General features: G+C 44.5%; 1 protein-coding gene across 2 annotated transcripts in view; it reads right to left on the bottom strand.

Moving 5' to 3' along the window:
* The window catches only part of LOC143943111 (putative N-acetylated-alpha-linked acidic dipeptidase), a 232,883-nt gene that overhangs the window by 10,495 nt on the left and 196,025 nt on the right, over positions 1 to 26,363 (bottom strand). For both annotated transcript variants that reach the window (XM_077464673.1, XM_077464672.1), the window contains one exon: positions 22,525 to 22,617. In XM_077464673.1, the coding sequence (XP_077320799.1) occupies positions 22,525 to 22,617 (93 nt within the window). The remainder of the gene's footprint in view (positions 1 to 22,524; positions 22,618 to 26,363) is intronic.

Here is a 26,363-nt window from a genome sequence, read left to right as displayed (position 1 = left end):
ATAAAACTATCCCCTATTTTGTAAACGCTACAACTTTTGCGCAAACCAATCAATAATCGCTAATTGCGATTTATTTATTTTTTTACCAAAAATATGTAGAAGAATATGTATCAGCCTAAACTGAGGAAAAAAAAAAGTTTTTTACATATTTTTTGGGGATATTTATTATAGCAAAAAGTAAAAAAAAATATATATATTTTTTCAAAATTGTCGCTCTATTTTTGTTTATAGCGCAAAAAATAAGAACCGCAGAGGTGATCAAATATCACCAAAAGAAAGCTCTATTTGTGGGAAAAAAAGGACGCCAATTTTGTTTGGGAGCCACGTTGCACGACCGCACAATTGTCAGTTAAAGCGACGCAGTGCCAAATCACAAAAAGGGGCTGGTCCTTTGGCTGCAAATCGGTCCGGGGCTTAAGTGGTTAAAGCGACGCAGTGCCGAGTCGCAAAAAGGGGCCTGGTCCTTTAGCTGCAAAATGGTCCGGGGCTTAAGTGGGTAAGCCATGCCATCATTTAATGTAATTAAAACCATGCCCATTTTCCATGAATCACCTTTTTTACTACCACTACACCACACCTACAAATGAATGCCCCACCCCTAACTCAAATAATACTCTGCCTACAGACAAAAAAGTCTCCCTAAAATGTTTTTGAGAATATTGGCAACTATGCAAACATGGTTTCTGAATCTGGCTTGCATATTGCACACTGATGTTTATTTGTTTATTGTGCACTATGCAGTCTTATGCCCCATACACACGGTCGGACTTTCCGATGACAAGATCCGTCAGATGGATTTTGTCTAGCTTGTCTAGCATACACACGGTCGCACAAAGTTGTCGGAAAATCCGATCGTTCTGAACCCGATGACGTATAACACGTACGACGGGACTATCAACAGGCCAGTAGCCAAAAGCTTTCATCTCGTAATTTATTCTGAGCATGTGTGGCACTTTGTCCATCGGAATTGTCTGCACACGATCGGATTTTGTTGTCAGAAAATTTTAGATCCTGCTCTCAAACTTTGTGTGTCGGAAATTTCGACTGAAAAAGTCCAATGGAGCCCACACATGATCAGATTTTCTGACAAGACGATTCGATCGCACATTTTCCGTCGGAAAGTCCGACCGTGTGTACAGGACAATAGCCTGCAGGGCACATTGAATGTTTAAATCATTTTCCTGACGCCTTCATGGCAGCACACACTGGGTTGTGACTCCGTCCCCACAACCTGACAGGATTGGATTAACTATAAATTTGAAGGGGAGACACCCTGCTGCATTCTCTTTTTTATCCTCACCTGACAGGTTGGACGGATGGAGTTTTCCTGTTACAGATGAAAAAGCCTCTACCGCATTCGCCCCAGCAGGTTCAAGCCTCTCCTGTTTGGAAGTCCCTCCTGTACAGTCTCTAAAGGAGCTTCTATGGAGGGAACCCCCGCTCTGGTGGTCTCAAGGGGCTACTGGATTTCTGGCATTACCAAAGCTTTAAAGAAGCTTTTTTACCTTTGCAGTGGACTCCCCTTCTTCCTTTGCCTATTAATTCCTCTTATTTAAATAATATCCATCTTTTATTCCTATAGTAAGTGGTGGTTTATATTCCCTTTTTTTCTCTACCTTTGGGATTGCTGTCTCTTGTAGTCCCCTGTCATGGCCGCCGTTTGTTTCTCCTTCAGTGGTGTTTTCTCTATGCTGTAATTCCAGCCTAGATGGCGCCGTTCGGCCACTCTGAGCACGTGCAGTGCTAGTGTTTTTTTTTTTCCCCCCTATGTTTTCAATGTGTGTTCCCTTATCCAAAATGGCGCCGGAACACTCGGGATGCTTCTGTGCATGCGCAGAGCGTCAATTAGCCGCCACAATGGCGCTATTTTCAAATACAGAGCTGTTTTTCTCTGTGATTCTGCTGTGCAATTTGCAAAACTTAAGGAAGGTTGCTGCCTCTGCATGTAGATCACTCTGCAGTCTCCAGGTAAGTCCCTGTGGGACTCCTATATATATTATTATTATTGTTATTATATTGTTTCTTGCAGATAAACTTTGTTAATAAATAATATATATATTTATATTTATAAGTGAATTGTGTGTATGTATATATGTGTGTGTGTGTGTGTATATATGTATATATGTATATATGTACACATTATTTCTCTCTATATCTCAGACTGTCCTTCACCCCTTTTTTTTTTTATGGAGTCCACTGCCCACGCAGACCACCATCAGCAAGTTAGGTAAGAGGCTTTACCGGGCAAGGCAAGTATTGAAGGGGAGAAAAAAAAAGAGTGCCAGACGTTAAATGCTGCATTTTTTTGGTAGCCCGTCTAGATCAAGAGGCGCAAGTTCCAGCCATGGGAGAAGGTCTATCCATACGTCTAGCAGGATGTCCCGCAGGAGCCGCTCAAGATCTCCTTCATGGCACTGAAGACACAGCCACTCACAACATAGCTACTCACGCCACAGTCGATCAAGTCGCAGGAGATCTCCTTCCTCACAATGTCAAAGCCGCCACACCCAACCTGCAGCAAACGCTTGCTGGGTATGCGGCGCTCCGGCACTGCCAGATAACTTGCCTGTCGCAGACGCAAGAATTGCTACAGACCTCATAAGAGAATCAGTGCGGGAGTCCATACTGGAAACAGCAACACCAGCATTAGATAGAGCTGCTCCCAGTACATCTTCAGCAGACCCCCATCTCACTCAGTCATCACAATCTTCCTCTGAAGATGAGGGTCAGGAGATGTCAGTGGGCTTTGATTTTTCCCTGGTGGAACCCTTTGCAAAGGGCGTTAAAGAAGCATTCGGCTGGCAAGATGATGCGGCGGAACCTCAGAAAATACAGAAATATTTTCCAAACCTAAAAAGAGATCCGTTATCCTTCCCATTTATAGTGGAGCTGGAGGATCTCATTAAAGACGAGTGGGAGAGGTCTGACAAAAGATCTAGTCTTACAAACAGATTAGCCAAGATGTACCCTTTAAAAGAGTCAAAAGTGAAGCCTTTAATTAATGCTCCCATCATCGATTCCTCATTAATGTGCCTCACCCGCCACGTCACACTACCAATCGAGGATGCTGTTTCCTTTCGGGATGTGCTCGACCGAAAGATGGACCTAGAATTGAAGAAGGCATATTCCATGCCTGGGGGAGCCTGTAGACCAGCAATTACCACAGCAGCAGTGGCCACAGCCATCTCAGGATGGGCATCTAAAATAGAAAAAGACCTACAGGATGGCATTGAAATGGGAAAGATTATTTCCTCTCTGCAAGAAGTCAAGCTAGCAGAGGCATCAGTAGATATTATAAGATCTTCAGCCAAGGCTATGCTGGCCTCCGTAACAGCGAGAAGAGCGCTATGGCTCAAACCGTGGATGGCCGATACAGCATCAAAAATAAATTGGTGCAGAATTCCATATGATGGCGCAAATCTGTTCGGTGCCAAGTTAGACTCTGCCATATCCAAGGTAACAGGAGGGAAGTCAGGCCTGATCCCCTCCGACAGGAGACCCAAGACACAGAAGGGACCTGTTTACAGACGTAATCTTCCGGACAAATATAGAGAGTCCAGGTCCTACTCTCCTGGTAGGGAATTTAGAAGGGACTGGAAAAACACAAAACCTTCTTTTCTAAGGATACAGAAATCTAAGGCCACCCCGGCGGGGGAACAGAAGGAACTTCACCAAGCTCTGGTCAGACCATATAAAGGATTTATGGACATTGTCCACAATCCAATTTGGACACAGGTGGAAATTCAAAAACAGACTCCCACCAAATCATTTCCAGGCAACCAGAGTACCATCCTCAGTACCCCAAAGGATTCTGCTAGTAAAGTACGTAGCGGAATTGAAACAAAAGGGAGCGATTCTGGAGGTCCCATCATGCCAAAAGGGAAGAGGGTTCTACTCTTGTTTCTGCTAAAAGACAGGGGATTTGCGTCCTGTATTAGACCTCAAGATGCTCAACAAGGATATCAAAGTGGAGGCTTTCAAAATGGAAAACCTTCAATCCATACTTCTAGCAATAAATCTGGGCGATTGGATGCTTTCAATAGATTTATCGGACGCTTATCTGCATATACCAATTCATCCGGCCTTTCAAAAGTTTCTCCTGTTAGCCATAAACCAACATCATTTCCAATTCCAGTGCCTCCCATTCGGCATCTCTTCGGCACCCAGGACATTTAAAAAAGTATTGTTACCGTTGGTGGCTTTCCTCAGAGAAAAGGGATTACGCGTCCACCATTATCTGGACGACATCCTACTTTTAGCAAAGGATCAAAAGACGTTGATTCATCACCGAGAGATCTTCCTTACAACCCTCCAGAAGTGGGTGGATAATCAATTGGGAAAAGAGCTGTCTGCGACCCACACAAAATATGATATTTTTAGGGGCAGATCTAAACACCAAAACAAACAAGATACAGCTCCCACAAGAGAAGATCCGGCCTCTGATACAGAAAATGCAGAAGCTGCTATCAAGGAATCACTTACCAGCCAGAGCCTGTCTGAGTGTACTAGGGTCCATGTCCGCAACCATACCCATGGTGCGATGGGCACAGTGACACATGAGAACCTTACAGAACTCATTCCTCAGGCAGTGGGATGGAGTCTCAATGCATCAGCCCATCTTCATCTCCAGATCGGTGAAGCAATCAATATGGTGGTGGACGCGCCCGAGCAATCTCAGGAAATACAAACGGATAGTCCCTCCAGACCCGGAAGTAGTCACTTCGGATGCCTGCCAGAGCGGTTGGGGGGCCCACTATCAAGACCAGGCAGCCCAGGGCCAGTGGCATATTCAGGCTCAAGGTTTGGTCTCGAACATTTTAGAGCTCAGGGAAGCCGTTTATGCCTTGAGGGCATTTGCACCATTTCTGACGGACAAGAATGTGCTCATTCGAATGGACAACCAAGTAGCAGTGTCTTATGTTCAGAAGCAAGGGGGTACCAGGAGTGCCACCTTGATGGAAGAAGTTCGGCCCATCTTGGAATGGGCTCAGATACATCTAACAAGTTTAAAAGCAGTGTATGTCCCAGCGGCACAGAACATACTACCCGACTGCCTGAGTCGAGAAACGCTATCCAACAACGAATGGTGGTTGAACCCTCGGACTTTCTCCCTCCTTACGGAAATCTGGGGAACGCCGGAAGTAGATTTAGCAGCCACTCCGACGAATACCAAGTGCCACAGATTCCTGTCAAGAGGTTAATTACCATCGGTGGAGGGAGTGGACTGTCTAGTTCACCCATGGAACTTCAAGTTGGGGTATATATTCCCTCCAACTCCGTTAATTGTGAGGTTCCTATCCAGGCTTAGGAGATCCTCGGTGACGGTATTTACGATTATTCCACTGTGGCCGAGGAGGCCGTGGTTCACGACTCTTACAGCTCAGCCTTCAACCTCCAGTTCCTCTCCCAATAACTCTGGATCTTCTGTCTCAAGGTCAATTTTTACATCCTGCATCAGAGAAATTGCACCTGATAGCCTGAAGATTGAGAGGGCTAGACTAAGAGCGCAAGGCTGTTCTCATGAAGTCAACCCTGATGCAAGCCAGGAAAGCCACTACCAATACCATCTATTCAAAGGTTTGGGGAAAATTTTGCTTCATGGCACAACAGAAAGGATGGAATTCCCTTTCTCCGCAACCCTCACAGGTCCTGGAATTCCTCCAGTCGGGGGTCAACAAGGGTCTAAGCTTAAGTACCCTAAAGGTTCAGGTATCAGCTCTGTCAGCTAAAACAGATACTAAGTGGGCATTCCACCCATTGGTAATCCAATTTACAGATCTAAACATTAAACCCCCCAGGAGGCTAGTCTTTCCATTATGGGATCTTTCAATAGTTCTCCATGCTTTCGCTTCTCCTCCGTTTGTTCCATTTGAAACTATCTCTTTATGGGACTTGACTTTAAAACTGTCTTTTCTCATTGTGATTACATCAGCTAGGAGAGTCTCGGAGATCCAAGCATTAAGTTAGTTCTCTTCTCCTGACAAAGTAGTCCTCAGACCTTCCGATTCCGAACACTTCATACCCAAAGTGGCAACTTCCTTCCATTACAACCATCATTCTTCCATCCTTCACGGACGATCAGGGTAATCCTCATCCACTAGATGTCAAAACAACCATCATGAACTACTTAACTGCTACCACCTCTTTTAGGAAAACTAACTCTCTTTTGATCATTCCCCATGGAACCAGGCGTGGGCAAGCAGCCTCCTCATGCACTATTGCATCCTGGTTAGTCAGAACCATTAAAAAAGCTTACTCCACCCAGCATATGGCGATTCTTGAAGACATCAGGGCTCATTCAACTAGGGCAGTGGCTACCTCTTGGGCAGCGTATTGCAGGGTCTCACCAGAGACAATATGCAGGGCAGCAACGTGGTCCTCCAGGAATACCTTTATTTCCCACTACAAGGTGGATTCTGCTCATTTATCCATGGCCGACTTTGGCAGATCCGTCATTAGAGCCAATTCTTCAGCATTATAAGGAATAAATTATTATTTTACTTGCACCCACCCAATTGGCGAGTTATTTCCCAGTGTGTGCTGCCATGAAGGCGTCAGGAAAATGGAAAATTGTATACTCACCTTTCCGTAATTTTCCTTTCCTGACGCATCTTCATGGCAGCACACAGTTGCCCTCCCTGTTTCTTTTGTGATGATATTTACAGAGAATGCAGCAGGGTGTCTCCCCTTCAAATTTATAGTTAATCCAATCCTGTCAGGTTGTGGGGGCGGAGTCACAACCCAGTGTGTGCTGCCATGAAGATGCGTCAGGAAAGGAAAATTACGGAAAGGTGAGTATACAATTTTCCATTTTGCTTCTATGTCTTCTGTTCCTATATGGTGCATTAAAGATAGTTTTGTGTCAACATTATACCTAGCGCAATGAATAACAGCTGATGTAAATAGCTTACCAAGAATTGAAAGGCTTATGTGCTAAGCAAACCAGCGGGCCGAAACAGACCTTGTGATATGCTGTCTGAACAAAAAATTGTATGTGCAAGTATTTATCATTAATTTGTTAAGAGGCAGCAGTGAATGAAACTGTGGTCACAGAGAGCATATACTGTATGTGTATGCATGCTCCAGAATAGCATGCACTAGGACCTTTTATTTTTATTGGGTTTTTTTTTGTTTTTGTATTTTACAATTTCCTTTAACCACTTAGTATTTTTTTCAATTTTGTGCACACATGTTAAAATCTGCATTTATTTTCTTTTTGTGCTAGAAAGTAACTTAAAACCCCCAAACAATGATATATTTTCTAAAAGCAAAGGCCCAATAGAATAAGATTTAGCTTTCTTTTGGTGGTATTTAATCACCTCTGCGGTTTTTATTTTTTGCACTATAAACAAAAGAAGAGCATCAATTTTGAAAAAAACACAATGGGGCTTATTTAGTAAATTAATTAATTAAATTAATTCTAGTAAAAATCAACTTTGCACTATAAGTGTGCTTGAAAGTGCACTTTGAAGTGCAGTCGCTGTAGATCTGAGGGGGACAGGCAAGGTAATAAAAAAAGCATTTTAGCTTGCACATGATTGGATGATAAAATCAGCAGAGCATCCCCTCATTTCAGATCTACCCCTCAGATTTACAGCGACTACACTTCCAAATGCACTTTCAGTGCACTTGTAGTGCAAAGTGGCTTTGCCTTTTGTAAATAACCCCTAATATCTTTTACTTTTTGCTATAATAAATATCCCACGTTTTTTTTTTTTTAAAACATATTTTTTCCTCAGTTTAGGCCGATATGTGTTCTTCTACATATTTTTGGTAAAAAAAAAAAAATTTGCAATAAGCGTATATTGATTGGTTTGCGCAAAAGTTATAGCGTTTACAAAATAGGGGATAGATTTATGGCATTTTTATTATTATTATTTTTTTACTAGTAATGGCAGCAATCTACAGTTTTTATTGGGACTATGATATTGTGTTAGACAAATTGGACACGTTTGACAAATTTTTGGGACTATTGACAATTATACAGTGTATAAATGTCACTGCTAGGGAAGGGGTTAACACTAGGGGGCGAGCAAGGGGTTAACTGTGTTATAACTGTAGGGTGAAGAGACTGTCTAGGAGGAGAGAGGGAGATCGGTGTTCATACATAGTATGAACACACAATCTGTCTCCTCTCTTCTGAGAGAACCAGGATCTGTGTGTTTACAGATTCTCTGGTTCTCACTCTGTCACTTGAGCAATGGTGAGTGCCCGACATTTATCGCGCCGCCAGGCACTCTCATTGGCTACGGGCACACGCTGCCAAAAGGCGGAGGGACTTAAGATAATGTTGTTTCGCCCAGCCGTGCCATTCTGCCACAGTGATACTGCGGCAGCTGGTCGGCAACCGGTTAAATATTGTGCCTGGGGGGGTCTCCTTAGTCTGCTGTAAAGTAGCACATCTTTCCCATGTTTGTAACAGTACCACAACAAAATTATATTTCTAAAGGAGAACCCCACACCAAAATAAAAAAATGGCATGGGGGCCCCCCAAAATCCATACCAGACCCTTATCCGAGCACGCAACCTGGCAGGCCACCGGAAAAGGGGGGATAAGAAAGCGCCCCCCTCCTGAACCATACCAGGCCACATGCCCTCAACATGGAGAGAGTGCTTTGGGGTCCCCCCAAAGCACATTGTCCCCATGTTGCTGGGGACAAGGGCCTCATCCCCCACAACCCTTGCCTGGTGGTTGTGAGGGTCTGTGGGTGGGGGGCTTATCAGAATCTAGAAGCCACAAGGTCCCACCCCCCCCCCAATATGAATGGGTATCGGGTACATTATACCCCTAATCATTCACCCAAAAAAGTGTCAAAAAAGTAAAAATGAGACAGTTTTTGACAATTCCTTTATTAAAAGAAAAAAAAGTGTCCTGCGATGTAAATCCATCTTCCATCAGAGAGCCAACGGAAAAACACGATGGAAGGCGTCTGGAGCCTTTTCGCGCTGACAGCTCTTATAAGCCAAGGGCGTGGGCCAGCCGGTGACGTAACTGGGTGACCCTGCCCCTTGTTATGTCATGTCATGCCACAGGACATCAGAGGGGCGGGGTCACCCGTTTATGTCACCATCCTTGACTATATAAGAGCTGTCATCACGATAAAGCTGCAGTCACTGGGACACCTCAAGGCAGTTTTTTTCATTTTTTTTCGGTCCATCAGTGCTGTGATTAAAGATGGATGGACATCGTGGGACACTTTTTATTTTTCAATAAAGGAATTGTCAAAAACTGACTCCTGTCATTTTTAGTTTTTGACACTTTTTTGGTGAATAAGTAGGGGTACAATATACCCCATACCCATTTAGATAGGGGGAACGGGATCTAGAAGCCCCCTTGTTAAAGGGGACTTAAAGATTCTGATAAGCCCCCTGCCCACAGACCCTCATAAGCATCGGTCAAGGGAACCCAAAGCACCCTCCCCGTGTTGAGGGCATATGGCCCGGTATGGTTCAGGAGGGGGACAGCTCTCTCATCACCCCCTTTTCCTGCGGCCTGCCAGGTTACATGTTCGTATAAGGGTCTGGTACAGATTTTGGGGGGGACCTCATGTCATTTTTTAAATGTATTTATATATATTTATGAAGGATATGTATATTGCCGGGATCTGACAATAGATTGCAGCTGCAAGCAATTTTAAATGACATTTTTTCCTTTAGAAATTTCATTTTTCTGCTCTCATTCATTACACTAGGTACGGCCGCTATGTAAGCAGATTTACATAGTTTGGGACATGGACTTAGCCCCTTCAGCCATGATTGGCCAAATGCAACCTGCCTTTGGCCAATCATGGCTCTCACAACAGAGCGTGCTGTCATTACCCAAAGCACACAGGTCAGGTGCATGCTTTGGCCAATCAGCAGCCGTCAATACCCTGCGATATTGCAGTGCATTATGGGGCGTTCAGCAGACACTCAAATTTCCCACGAATGCCCTATAATGTTTGGAATTCGGCAAACGGGCAAACACCCGAAAATTCTTCTCAAAACATGGGCTCACCACTACTTGTTACCATACCCTTGGATTTATTTTTATAACCTTAGGCCAGTGCTGTCTGCAGTACGTGGATCAACCCAGTCTTTCCCCACCCATGTACTTCCATAGGTTGTGATGTAGGCTCCTCAAAGGAAACTCCTACCAGCAGCCAGACATTGCCATGGGCTTAGTAAAAGTGCGGTGATGTCAATTAATATTAAAATGCCATTTTCCTGCTATAGAAGTAAGAACATAAAGATATGTGTTGCATTTTGGCTGCCTATGAAGTGGGGGAAGTTTGGTGGAAAAGGGAGTTCAGCTATAAATAATTCAATATAGTGCCCTATCTTTGGTATGAGTGGGAGGAATAGAGCTCCATCTTTTGTGCCAGGGGGAAGATTAGCATTCCATCATTTATATGAATTGGATGAATTTTGCCCCATCATTGGTGTCACTGGAAGGAACAGGGCTCCATTACTGGTGTCAGTAGGAGGAATTCTGGCCCACTGTTGGTGTTAGGAGAAGGAATGATGCCTTATCATCAGCGCCTTGTCAGTAGGGGGAAAAGTGGGTTGGATAAAAAGGGCTACAGTTTGGAGACCACTGGGTTAGAGTAAATGAGTAGAGCATAACCACTTTCCAAAGTGAAGCCAAACATGCGAAAAGAAAAGAAAAACTGGATTTTGTTTGCACATAATTGGATTGCAAAAACCAGAACAGATTCACCTTTCTCCCAAAGCTTAATGAAATATCCCTTTTGCAAAGTGAACCTCAACTACTCCTTTAGTAAATAAACCCCACTGTCCAATATATATTCAAATACACTACTTCTCTCCAGGAGAATTGTTTGGATCTTGTACATATCCAGTTCTCAAACAAGTGATATCGATTTTCTGTGCCACAAAACCCTCCGGGGTCAATACATCAGGCTTGGCAGCAACTGAAGATCCAGATACCAAGGCAAATCTTAACTATAGGAAAATCTTGCATTTTCAGTTTTGTTATCCTCTTTTCTTCTTCATGGGGTAATTTCAACCATACACATTGCTTTATATCCTGTAAACAATGTTTCTTTTTTCTCTGCAGTCTGCCTTTTTGTTGCTGTCATGTATTCAGCCGTTATAATTGGCTACAATTACATTGTTGGAGACGGAGGATATATTTGTTTCATGGCACAGAATGATTCTCCATGGTGCAGTTAAAGCATAATGGAAAGACTGGAGTGCCATGCAACTGCTATTACTAATGATGATTCTTGTTTTCTGCACAGGAGAAAACACTGCTGGGTAAAAATAGATAAAGATTAGGGAAAAATACAAAGGAAGCAACAAAAACAGCTACGCTATTTAGCTAGCATGAAAAGCTTGAGGGGTAAATGAAAACCTGTGTTACCTAATAATGAAAGGCCTTTAGCAAGATTGACAGACATAAATACATACATAATACAAAGTATGACACAATAACAATATACAATTTATTACAGCGGGACATATATGAGAGAAAGTCCTTTGATTATCAGCTGTGTTAAATTCCTGTGCTTTCCAAAGCTGAATATATGGATAAAAGAGGATCCCAAGCCCTAGGGATATTTCATTTAGGGCCTATTTACTCTGATACATTAAGGTAACATGGGATAAAACAAATGGTTTACTTCACTTTAATACAAACAACTTGAACACACATTTGCAGTTCCATTCCAATACCCAGCACAGCCAAAGAGGTTAATTTACTAAAATTGGAGAGTGCAGAATTTGGTGCAGCTGTGTACGGTAGCCAATCAGCCTCTAAGGCCCCTTTCACACTGGGGCGGGAGCGGTGTTGGCGGTAAAACGTCACTATTTTTAGCGCCGCTTTACCGTCATTTTAGAGGCAGTTTTCGGCCGCAAGCGGGGTGGTTTTACCCCCTTGCTAGCATCCGAGAAAGAGTTGAAACCAACACATAGCACTGCTGCCTTATTGATTTCAATGGGCAGGAGCGGTGAAGGAGTGGTGTATACACCGCTCCTTCACCGCTCCAAAGATGCTGCTAGTAGGACTTTTTTTTACCATCCTGCCAGCGCACCACTCCAGTTTGAAAGCCCTCGGGCTTTCACACTGGAGACACAGCAGCGGATCTTTCAGGGCCCCAGTGTGAAAGGGGTCTAACTTCAGTTTGTTCAGTTAAGCGTTGACAAAAAAAAATGAAAAATGGAAGATGATTGGTTTCTATGCAGGGCTGCACCGGATTTTGCACTCTCCAGTTTTATTAAATCAACTTTGAGCCAATTAGACTCTGTTGCACTACACAGTGCTGCTGCTTAAATTTTATTTCAGGCACTAGGAACCAGTGGAAGCTGTTTGGACAGCTTACAGGAGAAGCAAAAAACCTACACAAAATAAGTGATGTTTTTCTCCCTTTTTTTACCACTTATGGTTCATTCACAAAAGCAGTTGAGGGGCGGTAAAACCCCATGGTTAAAGTAATATTAAAGGCTTTCGTTTTTTTTTTTAAACAACAAACATCTCATACTTACCTGCTCTGTGCAGTGGTTTTGCGTAGAGCAACCCGCATCCTCCTCTTCTTGGGTTCTGAGCTACGGCTCTGCATGTCCATTTATACACAGAGCCATTGTTCGGCCCCACCCCCTCTCTCTCCTCATTGGCTCACTGGCACATTGCTGGATCAAGATGGGGCTCAGGTATGTATGGGGGGGGGGGGCTGCTGCACATAGGTTTTTTACCTTTATGCATTGAATGCATGAAGGTAAAAACCTTGACCACTTTAAGCCACATTCTTACGGGCCGTCCAATCACTCCCTCTTTATTTGTGGAGGCAATGGACAGGGTTGTACATGCCATGGCTGTGAAGCAAAGCAGGAAATTAACCCTGACGATCTTAGTTGGCGTAGTGCCAGCTAAGCACTAACCATTTAAGTGAGAGGGGCTGTTATGCAAACACCCACCAACCATGTGCAGCATGCTGGTGTAGGGTTCAAGGGGTTAAAAGAGGCAGTGAGGAGGTGATACAACGCCTCTTTGCCATTTATCAAATGCACACTGCATTTGGATCGCTCTTCAGACACCAAAGCAAGTGTGAATGAGTCCTAACTGGGAGAGAATAAAGAGGTGAAAGCCTGTAGGTCAGAAAAAGTCATCTGTTACTAACAGTTTTTCAAGGTCTTTATTAAAGAGGGATTCCACCAAAAAAAAAAAATATTAAAAGCCAGCAGCTATAAATACTACAGCTGCTGACTTTTAATAAATGGACACTCACCTGTCCCGGGTTCCAGCGATGCTGGCAGCCGAGGCCGATCGATCGCTCGGCTCTCGGCTGCTGCCGCCACCATTCTAGGTGAGGGAATCAGGAAGTGAAGCGAATCGGCTTCACTTCCCGGTTCCCTACTGCGCATGCGCGAGTCGCGTCGGGCAATAAGAAATCTCCGCGCTGTCACTGGGACCCGTGTGTGTCCCAGCAGACAGCGCGGGGCAGGAAATGGCGTAGACTCCCACGGGAGTCTATGCCCGGAAGTGGGTGTAAATACCTGTCTTTGACAGGTATCTCCACCCCCCTCCCCCCTGAAAGGTGTCAATTATGACACCGTAGGGGGGGAAGGATCCGATCAGCGGAGGTTCCACTTTAGGGTGGAATCCCGCTTTAAATATGATTACTAATGGCTATTAATGCCATTACTACTCCATTTTACTCTCACAGGAAAATGTGCCTTATTATACATTATCGGTCAATGAATATAGTCACCTTCCAGAGTAGTATTCAGTTGAACGTGTATGAAAAGTATGCCAAAAAAGAGTAGTAAGCATATACCACATTCATAAAATTGATGGATACCTGTCCTAGGGTCAGGCAATCTACAGTGTGGGCGGTCACATTCAAAGTTCAGCTGGGTTTTCTGGAGATTCTTGCACTGCGCTAGGCTATGACCTGATCTGGTGACCAATTGCAAAGAGGAAGAAGCCCCAAAATGGAACCAGTGTGTGGTCATCGCGTGCGTGACTCCGAAACGTTGCACTGCTCTGTGATGTGATCATGCAATAAAAAAATATATATTTGGACGCTTTCTTGTCGATCCATGGTGTGCTGGCAAATATCTCCATTATGGTCAGTAGAGGCACCCATGAAATAAAAGGATGCTTCCAAGTGTATTCTTCAGGAAGGACAGTATTTGTTGATCATAAAAATAGATTTACCTAAACTTCTACAGGAGCTTCCTCCTTCCTACAGATTGACATCTTTCTCCAAGTATAGTATATATATATTTATGGCCCAGAGCCCTCTGACCGATACGGATAAGGATGACAAACAAGGTTAACATAAACTCGCTTACTTGAAATGGACCTGAAAGTGTGCCCTGGCCTAACGTAGGGTATACCAAAATAAGGGGGCATACCCTAGATAGAGAAATGAGTAATAAATGAAATGAAAATGAAATGGAGTGAAATGAGTACTCACCCGAGGAGTATAATGCTTGAGAAATGCCCTGACAGGGGATGGGTGGGTGGGTATCGCGCACCGGAACCGACGAGGGAGCTAGGCGAACGGGCTGGTTATATACTCCACCGGGCTCCACCCATAATTCCAGGCCACCATACTGGCCTTTCCATTTATGGCCCAGAGCCCTCTGACCGATACGGATAAGGATGACAAACAAGGTTAACATAAACTCGCTTACTTGAAATGGACCTGAAAGTGTGCCCTGGCCTAACGTAGGGTATACCAAAATAAGGGGGCAAAAACATACAGGTAGGGAATGCATTTATTGATTCGAGTTTGTTACTGGGTGAGCTTGACAAAGGCCTGGGCCATCTCTACTTGCGGATTGGGTATGTAACGGGCAAAACAGGAGGACTTCCATCTACCCAACTTTTTGATAACGTGGACCGGGACCCCTTGGCGGGAGGCAGTTGAAGCCGCTCCGATACGAAATGAATGTCCGGAGTAGTGAGCCGGATTGAGGTGAAGGATGCCCAGGAGTATCCTGACATGCTCCATGAACTGGGCTGCATTCAATGGCTTACCGTGGAATGGCAGAAGCGGGCCAGTTCCTGGTTGATCGGCCAGAAGGGTCAACAAGCGGGTGAGAATGGCGACCGGGCACCAGCGGTTGTTGGTTTTATAAAAATGTATGTCCGTACCTGGGCCAAGCTGCTGCGTCTTGGATACTGCTATATGTAGGATGAAATGGTCTCCGTGCCTGACCAGGTGGTGCTTGCATAGCATGCGAGCTGAGGGGCTACTGGAGGTAAACTCGCCTGGCCGTAAGAAGCCGTAGAAGGCCAGGTGTATGGCTGCTTGTATAATGATACTAGTGTGGAGCCCGAAAGGTGCAGTGGCCAGAATATCAGACATGTTTCTGAAAACGTCTCCTGTGATAAGCAGGCGTTTGGCGGAGGCCGTAGGCTGGCGTTTCTGGATGCCGCGCATGACAGCCCGAATGGCGTGGAAAGTGAACAAGGAGGGTTCGGCAGGGTCCTGGAGGGACGTAAAATGTTGTACCCCGGCCAGGTATATCCGGATCGTGTTAAAGGATAACGCCAAGTCCGAGTGGCAATGGGCAATGAAGGCCAGGACTTGCTTGACCCGGGAGGTCTCTGTGGAGTGAGATGTTAAGAAACGGTTAAAGGCCCTCCAGGCTGTTTGGTAGGCCTTGCGGGTATTGTCTGAGAGGGAGTGATTGATGAGTTGAGTTGCGGCTACTAGGTGAGGGGTTAATCCAGGGTCAGTTGAGACCAGTCCGGGATAGCTGCTGACGTTGGTCCGGCTCCGGGCACCTGATCAAAAAAGGAAACTAAGTTAAAGCGGGAGAGGGCGTCCGCTGCCCGATTACATTTACCGGGGATAAAGGCACAATGAACATTAAATTGAAATAATAACGAGAGCTGGACCAGTCGCCGCAGGAAGGACATAATCTCCAGAGACTTAGACCTGCCTTTGTTAATGATTTCCGCAGTGGCGAGATTGTCCGTTGAAAAGGTCACTGTTTGACCCGACCAACTGCGGCCCCATGTGTGGGCAGCGGCTACGATGGGGTACAACTCGAATAGGGAGGACGTCTCGGTGAAGCCCGGAATTGCCAGTATCTGAGGAGGCCAGGGGGCTGCGAGCCAGAGGTGGCCAAAAATTGCCGCAAAACCCGTGGAGGCCGCTGCGTCGGTCACGACCTGCGGTGAAGAGGAGGACACGGAGGGAATGAACAGGGACACGCCATTCCAGGACGTCAGGAATTCCTCCCACATGGCAAGATCTGCTATAGCTGCGGGGTCCAGGCTGAGGACGTGCTCCGGGTCTTGTGAATGGGACAGTAGGACTAACAGGCACGATACGAATGCGCGACCTTGAGGGATGATGCGCATAGCAAAATTAAGCATACCGAGAAGGGACTGTAGCTGCCTCTTGGTGCAAGTTCTGGTGCGGGTGAAGTCCCTCATGATCGTCCTGATGCGGCTTAGTTTATCCGGGGGGAGGCTGGCCTGCATAGTGCTGGTGTTTAAGCTGACCCCGAGAAAGGTGATTGCCTGCGCAGGGCCCTCCACCTTGTGCTCAGCAATAGGGACGTTAAGGTTATTGAAGACCACCCTTAGTTTATCCAGATCCCCTGGAAGGGAGCCAGGTGACTCGATCAGCAGGAAGTCATCCAAATAGTGTATGACTCCCTGGCACTGGGCTACGTGCAGCAAGATCCATGCGAGAGCCTGCGCAAACGAGTCGAAGAGCCAGGGGCTACTCTTGGACCCGAAGGTTAGCTTAGTGGCAAAATAGTAGAGCTCCCTCCATTTGATGCCATGCCAGCACCAGAGAGATGGATGGATAGAAAGGAGCTTGAAGGCGTCCGAGATGTCGGCCTTGGAGAGCCATGTTCCTGTGCCTGACTTGAGAATGGCCTGGATGGCCGTATCTACGGATGCGTATTTAAGGGAGAACTCCTCAGAGGGGATAAGGGAATTAAGACTGGGGACAGAGGAAGAATAAGGCGCTGACAAATCGTAGACCAACCTAAGTTTATTGGAGAACTTGCCCTTGACAAGCCCAATAGGGCTGACTCGCCAGGTGTTAAACGGGGGCTTTGTGAAAGGGCCTATGACGAAGTCCCGGTCTAGCTCTGCCTGTAACAGCTGGTCGATGGCCTGTACATCCGTGGCTGCTGACCGCAGGTTCTGGCACTCGTGTGTAAGGTGAGGGAGAGAGACAAGTCCTGTATGAAAGCCCTGAGTAAAGCCCTGAACTAGGTAGGTGGCAAGTGAGGGGGTGGGATGATTGGCGAGGTAGACACTGAGCCACAACACGTTGACCCGGCTTAGTCAAGATCTTTTAGCCTGCTTGACCTCGCACATGAGCCTGGGATGAGCTCTATGACACCGTGTGCATACGTGGAGCAGCCTGCACTGGCTGAAATTGCACGACCCGCTGTTGTAGTTGTTGCAGATGGCTGCGCCTCCCATGGTCTTGACCGGGCGCCCCAGTTTATCTGTCTGCGGCAGGCGTACCGGCGCCGGCAGGCCCTGGGCAGTACCTGAGGTCGATGGACCGTCTACGGGCGGGGCTGCCACTGAGCTGGCACACCAAGTCGCGGTGTGAGTAGCCGACTGGCAAATGGCACAGAGGGGAGACCGCAGCCCCGCGAAGTGTCGGCAGAACAACTCGGTGTCCATGACACTCCAATCAGTAGGTATCTGAAATTGGGAGAGCCTGGCGGCCGCCTTAGCGGAGAAGGAGCGGTGATAGTCATAAAATGAAAAACCGCCGTATTTATACCCCAGGTCAACTACCACGTGGAGGTAACGATCCAGTTCCTCCCTCCTGCCGGGGGAGGCCGAGCAGATGACATCCCTCAGCATGCCGAAGGCCAAGGTGAACTCGGTGACAGAAAGCTTCCTGTCCAGCCTGGGGTCTTTGGCTTTGAGGACCACCGACACGTCCCCCCAAGTGTAAGCTTTGTTTTCTGCCAGCTCATGAATGGAGATAAGGAGTGAAGCCAGATTGACGTCCTTGCCCTCTAGGATGTCCTTCCTGATGTTGGCTGATATTAAATGAGAAGGGTACACTACTGGTGTACACCCGGGGGTACCTGCGCTGGTGTTATCCACTGCTTGTGAAGCTGGTATTGGAGGAGAAACGAATGGGCGGGTCTCGAGGAGGGCCACCCGACTCTGAACCTCTGACATTGAGGTCGTCAGGGATGACACCAGAGTGTGAAGCTGCGTGATGGAAGCAGCGATAGAGCCCAGGGAGGCCTGCTGGGCACTATCCTCAACCGCGGCTGGGGGAGGAAAGAGGAGCCCAAAAAGTTCGGCCTTTCTGGCTGTAGCTGGAAAGGGTACACCCCTGCGCCTTAACTCGGCTGTTAGCCTGGGAATGGTCCATGCTCTGAAGGACCTTTGGCTGCCACTCTCTGAGACAAGAGAAGGGGACAACGGAGCCGTGTAGTCCTCGCTGCCAGCCTGGGACATGGTGGCAAAATCCAGGCTTGGTAAGCCTATTAATCACTGGGTCCGGGTTTTCTCCTGTACGGAACCTATGAGGGTGACATGGATTACAAGACTCGTAGGAGACTCCTGAGAAAACATTTTGAAGAGAAGGATACTACCGCTCGTAAGCGTTCCCCTCCCAGATGACCCTCTCTTACCTACGGAGGCACCGTTCGACCAGGTGCAGGTTGGACCTACTGAGAACTCGACTGACCTGAGGAGATGAAGGTGAAGTTTTGTTTGAGAATCCAACACCTAAAGAGAGATGTCTAGCTAACTAGTGGAGGTGAGACTGGAAATGTGATAAATGACATAAATGAAATGAATGGACAACCGAAATTTGCTCTTTTAGAATAACGTACGTACGACAACAGAGACGTGACTTGGTTGCGTCGCCGATGCAAAAATATATATTTTTTTTTTCTTTTTAAGTCTTTTGAGGCAATTCAATAGTGAAATGAGGCTGATGATCAAGGCCCCCCGATAGAAATCCGATATTGAAGAGTCAACTGGACTAACCGGGAAGCCGTATGTGACCGTGAAATGAGTGGATCCGCCATGACAGAGATATGAATCGCCATGCCACAAACTTGCGACCGAGCACGAAACGGACTCTGGAGCATGTACTGAAATGAGGCCGTTCCTGGGGCACGCCGATACGAATTTAGTACACGGAAGTGGCTATTCGTACCGGAACGTGATAAGTGAAATGAAATGAAAACCCATGACAAAGACATGAATCAAAGGACGAGCCCATGAACCCAACAGAAGAATCCTGTCTTTGGAGCATGTACCGAAATGAGGCGTAACAGCTGGGCGCACCGGAACGAATCGGTACATAACCAAATGCAACAGGATTCGAATCGGAGCGTAATAAGTGACTGAAATGATATCCCATGACAGAGACAAGTTTCAACGACTGGACAGATGGTTACCACAAAGAATCCGTCTCTGGAGCATGTACTGAAATGAGGCGTAGCAGCTGGGCGCACCAGAACGAATCGATGCATAAGGAATGCGATGGGATTCGAATTGGAGCGTAATAAGTGACAGAAATGATATGCCATGACAGAGACAAGATTCAATGACAGGACTGATGGTTTACAATAAAGAACCCGTCTCTGGAGCATGTACTGAAATGAGGCGTAGCAGCTGGGCACACCAGAACGAATCGGTGCATAACGGAATGCGACAGGATTCGCTTTGGCGCGTAATAAGTGACAGAAATGATAAGCCATGACAGAGACAAGTTTCAACGACTAGACTGATGGTTGCAACAGAGAAACCGTCTCTGGAGCATGTACCGAAATGAGGCGTAGCAGCTGGGCACGCCAGGACGAATCGGTGCATAGCAGAATGCGACAGGATTCGAATTGGCGCGTAATAAGTGACAGAAATGATATGCCATGACAGAGACAACATTCAACGACTGGACTGACGGTTACCACAAAAGAATCCGTCTCTGGAGCATGTACTGAAATGAGGCGTAGCAGCTGGGCACGCCAGGACGAATCGGTGCATAGCAGCATGCGACAGGATTCGCATTGGCGTGTAATAAGTGACAGAAATGAAAGCCATGACAAAGACTAGAATCAAGGACCGTGCTTGAACCTGCGAGTGACTCAGTCTCTGGAGCATGTATAGAAATGAGGCCGAACCCTGGGGCACTTCGAAGCGAATCGGTGCATTGGAGATGCGACAGGATTCGCATCGGAGCGCGGTAAGTGACAGAAATGATGAAATGTCTTTAGAAATGGTAGAAATGAAATGATCCGACATAACAGACTGAAATGATTGAAATGACTCGAAATGATTGAAATGACTGAAATGATTGAAATGACTTGAAATGATAGAAATGACTGAAATGATTGAAATGAAATGAACCGAAATGACAGACATAGTACAAACGGCATGAAATGATTGAAATGCTTAACTTATTCGGATTTGAAACGGTCCGACCGTTTCATGATTTTGAACAACATTAGATTGCCATTGGCCGGAGTGCTCAGTTTAACGTGACAAGCAGACGGCTGTAATTTCGAAACGGTTCGATCGATTCGAACATAGAAATGATCGGGGGAGTCGTTCGGTTTGCAGCGACGTGCTACGAAACGAGGTGCCTGGTGGCACGAACGGCATGTACCGAAAAGTGATAACGGCTTCTTTCGAAGAAGGGGTAGTGACATGTAGTAACGAATACGAGTGCCACAGTTAAGACGTTCGTGCAATCTAAAGTGAGTGGTTCGTGAGTTCAGGAATCTAGTTTACGTGACTTTGTAACACATGAAATGAAATGGGTGCCGAAGCCCTACCTGCGACAGCCGGCCCAGACGTGTTTGTACGAAAACGGAAAATCTCGATTTGAGTATAGCGACTCAGACGGCAATCAGACGGACGCTGACGAACGACAAGGCTTTGTCGACACTAAGGCGGACGGAACAGCGTGGAACTCACGAACCCGGCTCACTGAAAGGTCTCGAGGATAGTCGGCCCTTGATTTCTGACGTATCAGATATCGCGCACCGGAACTGACGAGGGAGCTAGGCGAACGGGCTGGTTATATACTCCACCGGGCTCCACCCATAATTCCAGGCCACCATACTGGCCTTTCCATATATATATATATATATATATATATATATATATATATATATATGTAGTATAGAGATATAGTGCAACACCTAAATCATCATTTGTGACTCTTGCCACTGGACACATGGAGTCAAGCAGGTGTGTGCAGCAGCTTCATTGCTCTCAGCCTTGTTCAGCAGTAATGCCGCGTACACGTGACCGGACTTTTTGACAGCAAAGGTCCGACGGAACGAGTCCGTCGGACAATTCGATCTTGTGTGGGCTCCATCTGACCTTTGCTTGCCAAAAATCCGGCGGACTTTAGAAATAGAACATGTTTTCAATTTTTCCACCGGAACTCCGCCAGACCAAGAAATCCCTTTGCGTGTATGCTAGTGCGACAGACAAAAACCGACGCTAAGGCAGCTATTGGCTACTGGCTATGAACTTCCTTATTCTAGTCCAGTCGTACGTTATCAAGTTCGAATCCGTCGGACTTTGGTGTGATTGTGTGTGGCCAAGTCCGTTCATTCGGAAAGTCCGTCGGAACTCCGCCGAAACTCAGTCGGAAAGACCACCGGACCTAGTCCCTCGAAAAGTCTGGTCGTGTGTACGCGGCATTAGGCTTTATGCACACTTTTCTGGATGCCAGTTTGCTGGCAGAAAATGCTGGTTGAAAAATGCACTTTTAACAGCGTTTTGTACTAGCGTTAATGGGCGTTTATGCGCATTTTTTTGCGTTAGCGTTTATGGGCGTTTTTAATAAAAATACACAGCGGACACTCCAAAAATCCACGTCAAATGGCAATTATTGCACTTTTATGCAAGTTTATGAGCGTTTGGTGTTTTTTAGCGTTTTTTTTGGTCAGAAAAACTTCACTTTGAACGCGATTTTATGGCGTTCAGAGACCAGCCCATGAACTCCACTGATGATAAAAGCTAAAAAACGTCCATGTGTGCATGGACACATAGGATAACATAGAGTGGAGTTTATGGGCCGTTAAAAAAAAAAAAAACGGCTGTTTATGAACTTCAGTGTGCATGGAGCCTTAGTGCAGAAAGATGTAAATGCAGCAATATTTTATTTACCTGGGCCTGTGATGACAATTCAGGTAATACAGGGATAAGAAGGAAAGGGGGTACATTTGCAGCGTTACCTGATATTCCTGGATATACAGAAATAGATGATGTGATTTAGAAGTATTGCTTACTTTAATATACAGTCATTTTTGTTTGGCAAACAATTTGTCTGCTGTTTTTTTTTTTTAAAGCATTTTGGAAACTAGAAGAGCAATACGGTATGTACCCTGGTCCCAAATACTGGGATTACCACCAATCACACTGATGGAATGCAGTGCAATTTAGCCAAAAAAGCAGAGTTATAAACTGCGTAATCATCCAGACACTTCAAGCTTACAGTGAAGGGTAAAATCTCTATACATATGGAATAATTTTAATCCATATCTGCATGCTGCAGATTTTTTTAATACATTTAAAAAAAAAAGATCAAACTGAATTACCTGTAGTTTAAGCTGCTGCCTACTCCAAAAGGATTAAGAAATGCTCTTTCAATTTGCATTAGTTGATCATTTATTTTTCTCACCTCCAGTGGACTGGAAATTAAAAGAAAACATAAAATATTACTTCATAGATTCCTATCTGTTTAAAATCGATTTGTTTCGTAATACAATTCTTATGTTGGTGGGAGTCCAACAATGGAAATGTGAAAAGTACATAACACTGAGCGTTATGGTGCCCAAACATGTCAAAATTGAGTTTATGCATTGTAATTGTAAAAGGGTAGCTGTGGGTAACTATCCAGGTAAAATGAATCTTTAATTAGGGGCATATTTGATATTTTCTTTTCACCCAAGATGCACATAACTTTCACAAAGATTTCAGATTTTACTAAATGGACTCAATTGGAAAGGCCTTTCGCTCCTGGGTGAAAGTTGTGCAGATCTTGTTGGAAAACATTTATAAATAGACCCTTTGAGGTCCTTTGCACCTTAGTTTAAACAAAACTTCAAGTTGTGTTTCTAAAGCCAACTATTGTACCAGTATTCTGTACTGACTTATAGCTTAAACATGCCAGCTAAGATTACTGTATTTAGTGTATAAATATAGGGTATTTAGGCTACAAACAAGTGCACTACGCAAATGGCAATGTAATTTAAAGTAGATATCAAGGCAAACAACATATTTCTTATTTTTCATATAGTAAGCCATATTTTTTTACTGCCAACCTTTTCCTGTCACTGGCAATTACTGGCAGGAGAAAATTGCCCATTTTTTACTGGCTGCCAGTAAAAATACTGGCGGTTGGCAACACTGACTTGGGATCAAACCATGCATAGTGAAATACCTAAAATGGGGCCTTTTAATTATTTTAAAATGTTTGAAGTAGGGCTGGTAAAATTAAAGATTAATTCCTTGATTAATCGTAAATTTTTTGATCGATCAAAATTCTTTTGATCGGTACTCACCTCTCCCCCGACTTCCGGGTCTTCAGGGAGTTCCGGCGGAGATCCGGTGATGTCACATCAATGGACATCGATGTCACTGGACTCCTCCCCCCTTCTCCAAGTGCCTCCATTTGCTAATAAAGGGAAGGGGGAAGAGTCCGGTGACGTTGTTGTCCGTGACGTCAGCGGACATCCTGGACAGTGATGGTAAATATGGTTGTGGTTAACTGGGATCATTCAGTGAGCTAAGTGTAGGCAAATTTGATAACCTCAGTTTTTTAACATTGTTGTAAAAAAAAATAACAAAAATTTAAAATGTCTGGTATGTCTGCGTGACTGGCTAAAGTGATGCCTACTTGCCTACTATAAAGTGACTGACAGTTAATATACTAGATAAGTTTTATAAGTAAAATTAAACAAACTTTCTATGTTTTTGTTAAAGTTTAATAAAAATAAATTACTTTGTCAGTGCTACAGTTTGAATTTAAAAAGTATTTGTGAGAACTGTGAAGTTAAGTCATGGATTGTTGAGAAACTAGTGTCGGGTGATTGTATATAGTGTATACCACATTTACCGCTGACTAATGCAGAGTTGCAATGCAAGGAGATCAGCTAAAAGTGGTTGGATCTGTATGTGCGTTATAATTAATCGAAATTAGTCGATTAATCGATTAAAAAAAAAAAAAAATTAATCGAACACAAACATTTTAATCAGTAACAGCCCTAGTTTGAAGATATATAATGGAGGTCTGAACTTTAAAATGATTCATTTGTTGACCTGCATGGATTATTTTACTGGTATGTACAGTTGACGGTGAATGCCCTTTGTACAGCCACCCCAATTTCCTGATGGACAATGTTTATAAAAGCATGTAGCCAACATATCAAGGTCCATCTTAGTGAAGTTCCTGCCATAACCTCCTCTCCTCACTGATTATTTTGCTGCTCCTCTCTCTGTGTTGAAAAATCACAAACAGAAGTCCATTAGGCTGATTTAAGTTTTTTAATCATTTTGACAGCTTTAACTTTGGTATGTACAGATTTGCTTTGATTTGAGTGGGAGACACGGATGGTGTGTATAGTGCTATGGTGACTATAATAGTCTTTTCATATGATTTACTCATTTCGAGTCCAGACTAATTGTTTTTGGAATAACGACATTGTTGTTTTTAGTGATGGGTGGAGGTGTACGGCCAGGTTCACACATGTCCGACTGCGGATTGCAGTCCGGAGCGTTTCTGTTCACTAGGTTCAGGTGCGGATTTTTACCTCAATTCGCACCTGAACTGGACCCAAAAATGCCCCTTTTCAAACATCACCGCAGGTGCCCCAGACATGTGTGAGAGCCGTTCACATTCACATGTTATGCGAATTGGATGCGGTTAAAAACAAATCCAATTCGCATATATGTGAAGCCAGCCTTAATTGAATTTTTGCCGTGTTTATTTTTTCAAATTCATAAAAGTCCAAAATATAAGTATATATTTTTTATGACATTAAAATTTGGGGTTGCACCTTATACCTACGTTTACCAGGGTCTTTTCCCCCTCCTGATATGTTAACTATTTCTGTCCAACTGGACGTTGCGGAAAACATTGCTAAAAGATATATTTAAAACCCTAGTCTTCTCTCTTTGATAAAGGCACATGCTGAACTCACCTTATTTGTTTATATCTAATTTATTGGCTAGCTTCTCTCACTAACCCAAATGTGTCAAATTAAGTCAATGTAAAATTATACATCACATGACTAGGGAAAATTATTAAATACTCTTTGCCGCTATATACTGTCCCTCCCTAGTGTCCTGTCCTGGTTATGCAAAATATTTACTAGTGAAAATCTACATTTATTTTCATACAATATTGCAAGGACTGAGATTCTGTAGCTTGATACTTGACAATGGTTCCTAACAATATCATAGCTAATAATAGCTGTTCAAATAGCAGAGAAATAAAACAACAGCCACTGTACCAACTCTAACTTTCTGTACTGCCATAATGAAGGACCGTGATGGATTCTATTTGGGATTACTTGAGTGGCATCTTGTAGCACAAGACTTTCACCCCTAAAGTTGGCATGGCACATTTGGTATGTATTCAGATAAGAATAAGAAGATGTTTTTTAATCCATTCATTTTGGAAATATAGTTTTTATCTTAAAGTCTTTCATCAGGTGATAACTAATGAAGAACATATCTACTCCAAAGTTATATCTTAATTACAGGGTTCAAGTTCTGGATTGTTCCAACCTTTTAACTCTTCCTGCTGCATTATTCATAGCTGATAAAATGATTAAAAATGCTACAGTGAGAGGTGAAAACCCTAGAAATGAACATGGCAGGTGTGCAGACCCAGGAAATCAAGCACAGAAATCTTACCAATAGAATCTCCAAGAGATAGAGAAATTATCAGATGGTCAAACTCTCGAATAGGCAATGGAGGACCCTTTTGTTTATTAATAAATCCTAGGTTTCCAACAGATTATCAAATACAGTGCCTTGAAAAAGGAGTCATACTCCTTGAAATTTTCCACATTTTGTCATGTTACAACCAAAAACGTAAATGTATTTTATTGGGATTTTATGTGATAGACCAACACAAAGTGGCACATAATTGTGAAGTGGAAGGAAAATTATAAATGGTTTTCCAAATTTTCTACAAATAAATATCTGAAAAGTGTGGGGTGCATTTGTATTCAGCCCCCCTGAGTCAATAATTTGTAAAACCACCTTTCACTGCAATTACAGCTGCAAGTCTTTTTGGGGGTGTCTCTACCAGCTTTGCACATCTAGAGAGTGACATTTTGCTGCATTTTTCTTTGCAAAAAATGCTCAAGCTCTGTCAGATTGGATGGAGAGCGTCTGTGAACAGCAATTTTTAAGTCTTGCCACAGAT

Source organism: Lithobates pipiens, unplaced genomic scaffold, assembly GCF_037356315.1.
Source record: "Lithobates pipiens isolate NorthernLeopardFrog02 unplaced genomic scaffold, aLitPip1_a1.2 Scaffold_30, whole genome shotgun sequence".
Lineage (NCBI taxonomy): Eukaryota > Metazoa > Chordata > Amphibia > Anura > Ranidae > Lithobates > Lithobates pipiens.
This window is presented reverse-complemented; position numbering and strand designations above follow the sequence as displayed.